Source organism: Podarcis filfolensis, assembly GCF_964270895.1.
Source record: "Podarcis filfolensis genome assembly, chromosome: 7".
Lineage (NCBI taxonomy): Eukaryota > Metazoa > Chordata > Lepidosauria > Squamata > Lacertidae > Podarcis > Podarcis filfolensis.
Genome location: NC_139603.1, coordinates 10,737,611 through 10,749,856, shown reverse-complemented (window position 1 = coordinate 10,749,856; position 12,246 = coordinate 10,737,611). Strand labels below are relative to the sequence as shown.

General features: G+C 43.7%; 1 protein-coding gene across 1 annotated transcript in view; it reads left to right on the top strand.

Moving 5' to 3' along the window:
* GABBR2 (gamma-aminobutyric acid type B receptor subunit 2) overlaps window positions 1–12,246 on the top strand; it is a 291,693-nt gene that overhangs the window by 116,550 nt on the left and 162,897 nt on the right. The window contains exon 7 of the mRNA XM_083624623.1: window positions 896–1,132. Within this exon, the coding sequence (XP_083480749.1) occupies window positions 896–1,132 (237 nt within the window). The remainder of the gene's footprint in view (window positions 1–895; window positions 1,133–12,246) is intronic.

The window sequence follows — 12,246 nt, the reverse complement described above, 5'->3', positions numbered from 1 at the left end:
AAATGAATTTCACCATGGCAGCAGTGCCCCAAACAACATGAGGAAGATCTTGCTTATTTTACACTTAATGTAATGAGTTTAGAACTTGCAGTGTTGTGCCATTTCTGGAGTTGGCGTGATTGGACCATTCAATCACTCCTGGTGGAGAGACCGTGCAAAATTGCTTGCTCATGGAAGAGGGGTATCCATTGAGCACCTGCATGTGTTACTGCCATGGGTTTATCTCCTTCAAATCAAGAACTACCCCCACCACAGTAGCCCACTGAGAAGCATGAGGTTGTTCCCTCGGTTACCCATTTACATTCTGAAAGTATGTTTTGGGTGCCAAAATAAAGCATGTGCCCCATTTTAATTCTGAAAAAAGTGTGCCTTTGGTATCATTATTTTGGAGAAAGCTGATTTAAGAATAATTGCTTGGAACCAGACTTCGTTTGAACTTCCTTCATTACTAACTTGTCCTATTGATTTCAGTGGACCCAAGTGCAAGTTATTTAGTTTGGTAGGTCTAGGCAAGTCATTTTTAATGCAAGTCTACATCCACACCATAAATTCAAAGCACATTGCGTCTTTGAAAGAATCCTGGAAACTAGTTTGTTAAGAGTGCTGGGTATTTTATCCCTGTGAGGGAAAAACTACAGTTCCCAGAATTGTTTTCAGGAAACCACATGCTTTAAATATGCTTTAAACATATTGTGGGGATATGACCTGAGTCACTAGTTGCCTTGATGGCACCATATTACATGATGAATGATAAAATTGTATTTTTCTGCCCTGAAATGCTTCTCATTATTTCTTGAGCTCCACAGGCCTCTTAAGGGCTTCCATGGCTTTTGACATTTTGGGCACAGATTTTAACATGCTGATCAGTGAACTAGCCTTGTATTCTTTTACACAGACACCACAGCAGTATGAAGAGGAGTATGATCAAAGGCGAGGGAATGTTGAGCCAAGTAAGTTCCATGGCTTTGCTTATGATGGAATTTGGGTAATTGCCAAAACACTTCAGCAAGCAATGAAGATTCTCAATGCCACCAACAGAAACCAAAAAATTGAGGACTTTAACTACACCAACAAAGAACTTGGAAAAATTTTCCTAGATGCAATGAATCAGACCAGCTTCTTTGGTGTAACGGTAAGCCTGCCTTCATTATTTTAAACTGAAGTCTGGTAGCGGTCTCTTTCCTGGGAGCTATTTCAGCTGCCGGTTATTAGAAATAGAAACGTCTGTTGTGAAAAGTACTTCAGAAAAGAATATTTTGAGTGCTGAATCAAAGTTTTGTTGCTTTGTGGGTGTTTATTCCGGAAAGGCCTTCAGGGAAAATCTGCCCCCAGTCAAGATAATCAGGGTATTAGGGAGGAACTGGGTATGGGTTTTCTCCTAGGCTTCTGTAAAAAGTTAGGGAATAGATGGGTAGTGGGTTTTAACCCCACATTGGGCAGAAGACTCCGCCATTGCTGGGGGTTGGACTAGAGGACGCCTATGGTCCTTTCCAACTCTACAATTCTGTGAGTCTATGATCAGAGCTAGAGGGTTATGATTAGTCTTACTGCAGTTTGAAAAGGTGCATATAGAATTAGGGAGTTGTTTTCTCCAGCTGCAACTCAGGTGATTGCTTTTTCCAAACTAATTGGCAGTAAGCATGTATTAGACTAAGAGCCATTCTGCACGATGTATTTAAGGGGTACATCTAAGTTTATATAAATGCACTTTTAAAAAAACACATAAACAAAATGTAATCAACGTTCGTCAGGGAGTCTCCTGAGGGTATGCCAACAGGTGATAAAACTGGACTTGGTTGTCTCCTAATTCCTCTCACCACCTGAGAGGAAGAAGACATCAGTGATTTTCTTCTTCCTTATGTTTAGACATCATCTCTCTTCTGAGGGGAACTTCAGTCCACACACAGTCTGTTAGCATTTCAGCACCTTGTGCTTTTCAATACAGCCTCTGGGACTATCTATGAGGGAATGCCATCACTAGTTCCTGCTTCTGTCTTTATGGTTTGGCTGTGGGGTTTGGTTCATTCATCGTTTTAATATATGCTGGAACATTAAATTTGTAAGGCCCCTCAGAGATCATCTTTCATTTAGAAGGCAGAATAAACACATGCTGAATAATAATCTATGTAAATTAATGATGGGGGAGCAGTTGAATGTGGTCTCCTTGTGCGGAGATGACCCTCATCCCAGCCATAATGTGCAGACCCATATACCATGTGCTAGGGATCTCTGCCCCCTTCTTGGTGGCCACCAGCTGGAAAGAGGTGATATGCAACGCAACTGCTGCAGTTCATATCATAAGGATTTTTGTGCAGCTCATAGTTAGACTGGAATTCACAAACGCAAATTGTAGCAATGGCTGCCAACTTAGACAGCTCTGAAAGGGGATTGTACAAACTCATGGAGAATAAGGCTGTCTGTGGATGCTGTTCATTATGGATACACATGACCTCTGGTCAAATACCAGTTGCTGGGGATCACTAATACTGTTGCACCCATGCCCTGCTTTTAAGCTTCCCATAAACATCTGATTGGCCACTGTGAACGTATAATGCTGGACTACATGAGCCTTTGGTCTGATCCATAAGAGCTCTTTTTGTATTACTACATGGGAACAGGGATCACTTGTATGTTTTTTATTTATCAATTCATCGATTTCTATTTATAAACCACTTCCTGTAAACTGTCTCAGAAGCCATTTAACAGTAAAAGCAGTTATGGCAATTACATATATGAAATAGGAAAAGGTAAAAGACCCCTGGGCGGTTAAGTCCTGTCAAATTCGACTGCTCATCTCTGCTTTCAGGCCGAGGGAGCCGGCATTTGTCCACAGACAGCTTTTATGGGTCATGCCAGCATGACTAAACCGCTTCTGGTGGATGGGAACGCCATTTACTTTGCCGCCACAGTGGTACCTGTTTATCTACTTGCGCTGGTATGCCTTCAAACTGCCAGGTTGGCAGGAGCTGGGACAGAGCAACAGGAGCTCACCCCATTGCGCGTATTCGAACTGCCGACCTTACGATTGGCAAGCCCAAGAGGCTTAGACCATACACGAGTCCTATATATATATGAATATCATATATAAGAACAGTTCCAAATCTAGTGCAGATGTAGGCTGGGATGAAAGCCTTCACTTAAAATGCCTTTTGAAAAAGTTGTTAATTGTGCCTTCAGAAATGCTACCGTATCTCACTGGGGCTAGGACCCTTGGTACCAGCAGAAATATTTATGGATTGGATCTAGGTGACTTCTGTCTAATGTCTGGAAATACCCAGAGACCTGTGATGTGCTGAACTTCTCAGTATGTTAGAAGCCTCTGGGCATGCTCAGACAGGCTTAGCCACTCTTGAAATTAGAGCGCAGCAGCACTGAATTATTTTCCCTGGCAAAACTTTTCGGTGTTTTTACTTATCCACAGTTGCTTTTGCAACAACTGCCAGCTTGAGCAATTAAGAAAGTGGGAAATCTGCTTTCAAGCTTTTAACAGGTGCTTAGGTATATTCCTTAATCAGTTTAGGCTGTTGGACTTCATGGTAGAGTTTCTCTACATTTCTACACTTGTGTCAACTGCAAAACAGAAAAAAGAGGCATTGGGCAAAAAAATCGGTCTCTCTGGTGATCTTTTGGAAAACCAACCAAAAGAAAAATTAAATAGTGAGCAACCTTTACGGTAGCTAATGAGCTTGACAAGCAGAAGGGATGTAAATATTTTACGGGCTTCCCAGTTCGGTTCCTTGTAAAGGTCGGTCAGGAAGTGCATCCGTTTTAAAGCATGCAAGAAGCCTTTTAAATAGCCACATTGATGTACACAAGTCCCTAGAGGATTTTTTTTTCCTGGCTTGGCTTTTTGTCTGAGAGAAAACAACAAGGCATCTATAGACCACGCCTTTGCTTAAGGATCAGTATTGTCATACAGCAGGCATGGTCTGGGAGAAATGTGCACATGCTTGAAATCCCTGAGGAAATTCATAAGACACTTGCCAAGAAGTTCAGAATAATCACCATGCTTCCTTCCTCTCCTGTTCCAAGTAGGATAAGAGGGTCTCGGCTGTGCTGGGAAAGATCTAGGAAGAACTACCGTATTTTTCGCTCTGTAAGACGCACCAGACCACAAGACGCACCTAGTTTTTGGAGGAGGAAAACCAGAAAAAAAATATTCTGAATCTCAGAAGCCAGAACAGCAAGAGGGATCGCTGCACAATGAAAGCAGCAATCCCTCTTGCTGTTCTGGCTTCTGGGATAGCTGCGCAGCCTGCATTCGCTCCATAAGATGCACACACATTTCCCCTTACTTTTTAGGAGGGAAAAAGTGAGTCTTATAAAGCAAAAAATACGGTAACTAGGAGGAGAGGGCAGCCGGCAGCAGGATGCAGCACAAAACCAGTCTTTCTCAAATTTAGGTCTCTGGCTGTTTCGGCATTCGTTCTCCACTGATCTCTGACCACTGGTCCTGCTAGCTAGGGATGATGGGAGCTGTAGTCCAACAATAGCAGGGGACCCAAGTCTGAGAAACACTTCCAGAAGACAGAGAGCTCAGATACTGCAAAACCTGGGAAAACTCTTGAGGAAGTTGACCCAACCAAATATGAAGTGCAATAGAGAGCTACTTACACATTATATCAAATGGGTGGTCACATTTAAGATACAGGATGTTATTTTTTTAGGGAGCAAGTGGGGAGCCAGATCAGGATCACAGAAAGGCAGATTAATCCTCTCTCCCCATGCCATGGAACGAATTAAAATTGCATCCTCACTAGCTGTTGTTTACTGCATGGAGGAGGTGGCCATTGGCACTAAAAGCAGCCTCTCTCCTCTCGTAAATTAGCAGCTTGGGTGGGATGCATAGGCACCAGCTCCTGAGGAATGATGCACTCTGGGGGCTCCACAATGTTTTTTTGAGGGCCCTGGGCCCCCTTAAGGGCTGCATGTACAGCAGGACATCATACGATGTCAGGATGTCAAGTGATGTTGCGTCGGGCCACCTCAGTGATCTGGAGAAGCTGGCGTCTCTGGCAGGGTGCATGGGCTGATACTCTTTGGTAAGAGTGATGAGAAGAATCACATTTTCCTCTTTAGCTTGGAATGGAAAAGGGGCAGAGATCATCCCTCCAGTTTCTGTGCTGTGCTGAGAAGCACGGCTCGATGACACAAGGGATCCCTGTGCCTGGGGCCAGAGCCTTGTATCAATTCATTATTTATTTCAAGAATTTGTATACTGCTTAATCACAGCAGTGCACAAGAGCCCCAATACAATAAGACTAAGACCAAGTTAAAACTGTGGCGCTGAGTGGCACCTAGCAAGCGCCAATACAAATCTCATGGAGACCAGGGTTGGTTGTTTTGGCATGGGGCAACAAAGTGATTCTGAGAGTCTGATGTTGTTGTTGTTTAGTCGTTTAGTTGTGTCCGACTCTTTGTGACCTCATGGACCAGAGCACGCCAGGCACTTCTGTCTTCCACTGCCTCCCACAGATTGGTCAAACTCATGCTGGTAGCTTCGAGAACACTATCCAACCATCTCGTCCTCTGTTGTCCCCTTCTCCTTGTGCCCTCCATCTTTCCCAACATCAGGGTCTTTTCCAGGGAGTCTTCTCTTCTCGTGAGGTGGCCAAAGTATTGGAACCTCAGCTTCACGATCTGTCCTTCCAGTGAGCACTCAGGGCTGATTTCCTTAAGAATGGATAGGTTTGATCTTCTTGCAGTCCATGGGACTCTCAAGAGTCTCCTGCAGCACCATAATTCAAAAGCATCAATTCTTTGGTGATCAGCCTTCTTTATGGTCCAGCTCTCACTTCCATACATCACTACTGGGAAAACCATAGCTTTTACTATACGGACCTTTGTTGGCAAGGTGATGTCTCTACTTATTAAGATCTGATGACCAGGTGCCAAAACATGCCTTCAAAGTGTATTTTGCCATTCTGAGCTAATTCCTCTTCAACAAGTCTATGGGAAGTTTATTTCTCTTGAGTCTGATGAGTGAGGGGTCCTGGGGTGATGATCCGGGCTAGCGGTCAGTATCATTGAGGTCAGCGGACTGAGGCGCAACACCATCTTTCTGTCAAAGTTGTCAATGACCAAAAATAAAACCTGGAGCCAGTGGCCAGTGCCGCCAAAGTAATGCATTCAGGGGCAGCTGCAGAGGAAAGGCTTGTGATTTAAAACGCCCATCACTGCTATCATGTCAAAGCATTTCTGCTGAAGCCAAATGGCTCCTTCCCTTCCGCAAAGACTGTTAGCAATCTCATGTGCAGAGCAGCAGATTAATTCTTCTTCAGCACGCTCAAATAAAGGACATCATTTAAAATAAGAGCATCTGGCAAGTTTGCAGATTTTTTTTTTATTTTTTTTTTTTGCAGTCTGTTTATGATGAGACCTTTTCTAACCCTAGAGTAATTTCATGATCTGTCCCTCAGCAGAGCAGCAATCCTTGCAGCTAAGTCATTTGCTAACCAAACATTTATCTGCACTTGGATGCTCAAGAACTGCCTGAGGTACAAGAGCTATTAGTATATTCTGAAATGCTTTATAAATTCTGTGTGCCTTATATGTGTGTTTTTGTTAATGAATGGAAAGCTAGTAGCCTGTAGGAAAGATTTTTTTGTCGCAACCATAAAGGAATTCTAATCGCCGATTGCATTATAATACATTAACATAGCCTCTGAGAATCTTAGGCTATGTTTAAGCCAGTGGAAGGTTTTCTCTGTGGCACATATGGCATTAAAGTGGTTGGATAAGATACAGGGCTGTTGACATACCACATTCCTAACGTATATACCTAAAAATGTGAATGTGACAAGTGATTTGCAAACTCGTATTGGTCCAATTATTAAAGCCCTGGGATTGGCTACAACTCCCTGTTGAGTCTACATTCAGCAGTAAACCAGGGTCTGTTGCTGTGTAATTTATGAAACAGCCTGAGAGTTCTTGTTTCCCAACACTTCCTAGTGTCATAATAAATGGTGTCTGGTACATACATTATGGGTCTGCCTTAACTGCCAAGAAACAGCTGCATAAAAATGTGGGCATGCAAGTTTCATTTAAATGAGTGTGCACTTTTTTTTGTTTTTGCCGAAAGCTGGATGCTAGGATATTTGCATACTAAACTGGGCCTTTACCCTTAGGTTATTTGGTTGAGGTGCATAGCACTGACTTCCCTGCCTTCATAATCTGGTAGATGTTTTCTGATGTTGCAGATTATTCTTATCCCATGAATTAGGCACTCACATCTACATATTTTAGCATATAGCATATTGTGTAGCATTCCAGGTTTGTCGTGTACATTACCTATAGAATCCTTATGCCAACCCTGTAAGACAGGTCATTATTATTTATCTCTATATTGCTGGTTGAGGCTGAGACAACAGTGTCTTTCCTAAAACCATCTAATAAGGATGTGGCTATGACAGGACTTGGCGACTCATCTCCTACCTTAGCCCAGGCACCCCTAGACTTGGCCCTCCAGCTATTTGGGGACTACACTTCCCATCATCCCTGACCACTGGTCCTGTTAGCTAGGGATGATGGGAGTTGTAGTCCCAAAACATCTGGAGGGCTGAATTTGGGGGTGCCTACTTTAGCCACTACACTACAGCAATTTCGGTTTCTTTTGTAGGAGTGTAATATGGCTAGGTGACCTTTGTATAAATGCACAATAACACAGCCATTCTATGCTCATTTACTAAGTGGTAGTGGTTTGTTTGTGGAAAAAGGATGCCGGTACTCTGGGCAGTTGCCCTGTGTGCAAAATTTCCTTGGGGCCAGGAAAAACAATTACATATAAAACAATTACATGTTTTAATGGAACTAAGATCTTGGTATATAGTTATATAGTTATTCAGTGACAAACCCAGACAGCATCTTACAAAGCAGAGACATCGCCTTGCCAACAAAGGTCCGTATAGTTAAAGCTATGGTTTTCCCAGGAGTGATGTATGGAAGTGAGAGCTGGACCATCAAGAAGGCTGATCGCTGAAGAATTGATGCTTTTGAATTATGGTGCTGGAGGAGACTCTTGAGAGTCCCATGGACTGCAAGAAGATCAAACCTATCCATTCTTAAGAAAATCAGCCCTGAGTGCTCACTGGAAGGACAGATCCTGAAGCTGAGACTCCAATACTTTGGCCACCTCACGAGAAGAGAAGACTCCCTGGAAAAGACCCTGATGTTGGGAAAGATGGAGGGCACAAGGAGAAGGGGACGACAGAGGATGAGATGGTTGGATAGTGTTCTCGAAGCTACTAGCATGAGTTTGACCAAACTGTGGGAGGCAGTGGAAGACAGAAGTGCCTGGTGTGCTCTGGTCCATGGGGTCACGAAGAGTCGGGACACAACTAAACGACTTAACAACAACAACAATATAGTTATTACATGATGCATGATAATTAAATGACTTGCTGAAACACCATGCCTCTTTCTGTACTCTCAGTACCTGTGCATCTCTTTTTTTCACTACAGGGTCATACTGTCCAACAGAGCCCAGTTTTGGAAAGGAGGCAGCAAGGCTCTTGGATCCTGTCAGAGCCTTGCACCTCCTTCCCCAAGCCCAGGAAGCATTTGCCCAGTTTAAGAAAGGAGATGTGATGCTCTGAGAAGATCCAAGAGCCCTCCTGCCTCCTGCCCCCCCCCAAAAGGTGGCAGTACTGCTTACAGCTAGGGAAAAAAGCACTGCTAAGCAGAAGTATAATTGTTTTCAGGGCATTTTACTTCCACTTACATATGGTTAAAAGGTAAAGGGACCCCATACCATTTGGTCCAGTCGTGACCGACTCTTTATCGGCCGAGGGAGCCGGCGTCCAGCTTCCGGGTCATGTGGCCAGCATGTCTCAGCCGCTTCTGGCGAACCAGAGCAGTGCACGGAAACGCCGTTTACCTTCCCGCCGGATTGGTACCTATTTATCTACTTGCACTTTGACGTGCTTTTGAACTGCGAGGTTGGCAGGAGCAGGGACTGAGCAACGGGAGCTCACCCCGTCGCGGGGATTCGAACCGCCGACCTTCTGATCGGCAAGTCCTAGGCTCAGTGGTTTAACCCACAGTGCCACCCGCGTCCCTTTTACATATGGTTACAACTATGTAAATAATGCTAGACCATTATTCCAGTTAACCCCAAATTTCCCCAGTTCTTATATGTTTTCAGAACGAGGGCTAGATTAGAGGGCACCTTGGGCAATGCCGCCCTGGTGGGGCCCTCCTTGCAAATGTCACAGGAAGTGGCAGGGTAGGTGGGAAGCTACCTGGGAATGGATGGCAGCATATGGCCAGGTAATCCAAAATGAAGTATTGGGAGAGGCAGCAACTGTCTGCCACCACAGTGCTTTGGCAAGTTGTAAAACTCTCTATACCTGTGTTTGGGCTTCTACACTGAAGCTTTCTCCAGAATGGGCATTGTACATTTACTGTTGCTGCAGAGAATTGAAACGACAAAACACAGTGTTGTCCTTGTTTGTCACTCTGTCTCATTTGTCCAGGGTGATCATTCGTGGTGATTTTTTCAGACTGAAAATGCAGTATTGGCTTGTCCACTTACGGAGGCTTCTCCCTAAAGTGGTGGTTGAATTAGTAATTTCCTCCTTGCTCCTTCCTTTGAAAGCAGCTCCTGCTTCTTAGCTACTGAGGCTGCATACACTGCATAAATTTAAAGCACATTTTAAGTGCTGCCCCTCAACCACAGGATCCAGGGAACCATAGGTGTGTGTGTGTGTGTGTGTGTTTTACGGTTGCTGAGATTTGCAGCTTTCCAAGGGGTAAACTTACAGTTCTTGAGATTATTTGAGAGAGGGAATGTGCTTTAAATGCATGTGTGTACACAGCCTTGGTTTCTTCCTATTCACTGTCATTTACATGGTATTCCTGAATGAGCTCCGGTAGGTTTCTGTGGCTTGGGGTGGGGTAGTCTGAACAATCACCCACAATCTCCCCCCCCCCCACCTTCATGGTAGTAATCCATTAAGAAATCATAAAAAAATGAAACAAAATAATTAATTGGTAGTAGTTCCTTCTGCAAAGAGGAAAGCAGCAATTAAAACTCCCCTACCAAAGAAAACGGGAGCTCGCTCTAATTAAAGTGTTGATTCATGAACGCCACTGTCACAAGAACGAACAGGAAGAAACTAATTAGGGTCAGTAGCTGAAAAACAGAAACTGCTTTCGAAGAAAGGAGCGTCAGAGGAAACTATATATTAAAGTTGGGAGTGATAAGTGGGGTCTTTGTGGATTACAAAGCATGTATCACAAGCCAATCGTAGCTCCATGGTGTTGATGACCAGGTGGGTGTTGAAATGGTGCACAGTCACCCCATTGGTGGAAGGGTGGGGGGCGGTCTTCAAAGCGACAGAGGCCCTTCTCCACCAAATCTGGTGCTAAACTGCTGCCAGTACTTCTCTTGCTGATGGTAGACTGTGGAAAGCTATGAATTGTGGACATCTTGTGGTTGGGGGGCCGGATGCCAGTGGCTTTGGACCAAGAGTCCCATGGCCTGATTCTTTTATATATATAATTTTTATTAAATTTTGTGTTTTGCAGTTTAAAATACTCATTTTACATCCTTAAAATGTCAACGACTTCCCTTCTTCTCTTTCCATGGTTCATTTTACATATCATACATCACTGCATAGTTTACAAAAACGATACCATTCAGTATTCCATTATTGCATCCATCAAAACTTATTCACACTGTTGAATTTATCTTCATGCTGCCAACATTTTTAGCTGTACAGTGGTACCTCGGGTTACATACGCTTCAGGTTACAGACTCCGCTAACCTAGAAATATTACCTCGGGTTAAGAACTTTGCTTCAGGATGAGAACAGAAACTGTGCGGCGGTGGCACAGCAGCAGCAGGAGGCCCCATTAGCTAAAGTGGTGCTTCAGGTTCAGAACAGTTTCAAGTTAAGTATAGACCTCCGGAACGAATTAAGTACTTAACCTGAGGTACCGCTGTATTGAATTTCTGAGATCCACTTTCTCCTGGGTCCCAATTCCATGACATGACTCCCAATCTAACAGCAGTGGATAAAACCTCTATTTTCCTGTCAACATGCAACATGCAAGAAGGGCAATCAGGAGCTTTGACAATCAACAGCACAACGAATTAAGTTCTTAACCCAAGGTACCACTGTACACAATTATTTCCCATATATTCAATAAATGTTGTCCAGTCTTCTTTAAACGTATGTTCTTGTTCTCTTATTCTGTATGTTAAGTCTGCAAGTTGTGCATATTCTGTCAATTTAAGTTGCCAATCTTCTTTGGTTGGGACCTTGCTTGTTTTCCATTTTTGGGCCAGCAAAACACGGGCCGCAGTAGTGGCATACATAAATCACCTTTTTTGACTCCTGGGAATTTCAGTCTGAATTATCCCCAACAGAAAGGACTCTGGTTTTTTGGGGAAAGTACTTTCAAACATTTTTTTCCAATTCATTATGGATCATTTCCCAATACTCTTTTACCCTTTTACAAGTCCACCACATATGAAAGACCATTCCCTCCACCTCTTTGCATCTCCAGCACTTACCGTATTTTTCGCTCTATAAGACGCACCAGACCATAAGACGCACCTAGTTTTTGGAGGAGGAAAACAAGAAAAAAAATATTCTGAATCCCAGAAGCCAGAACAGCAAGAGGGATCGCTGCTTTTGCTGCACAGCGATCCCTCTTGCTGTTCTGGCTTCTGGGATAGCTGCGCAGCCTGCATTCACTCCATAAGATGCACACACATTCCCCCTTACTTTTTAGGAGGGGGAAAGTGCATCTTATAGAGTGAAAAATAGGTATCTGATTCAGTCTTAAGCATCTTAGCAAGCCTACTTGGAGTTAAATACCATCTGTGAATCATTTTCAGGTGGCCTGGTTCTTGGATTCCTTCCTAAGTGGTGTGGTTTAAACTGGGTGGAAGGGGACCTGTCCCAGACTTCTGTACTGGTTGTCACAACCCAGGAGAGCTCTTGATGCAACAGCTGCTCAACCACTCCATGCCTCCTTGGTATCCCATAACAATTGCTCCTCTCAGATGTTGTCTGTGAGGATGGGTACCACCAGATTTTAGTGGGAAGTACATTTTTTTTTTAAAAAATGCAGCATAGAACTGCCATTTTATTACCACCCTGCTGATTCCAGAAAAGCAAAGTGCTAAATAGTTCTAGTGTGAAATCCTCCTTCATGTGTGAAGTGGAAACTGGGCCACCGGTATATTATAATATGGCCGCAGTCCCAAGTTCTTCGTTCGTGCCTAGTTCTGCCCAG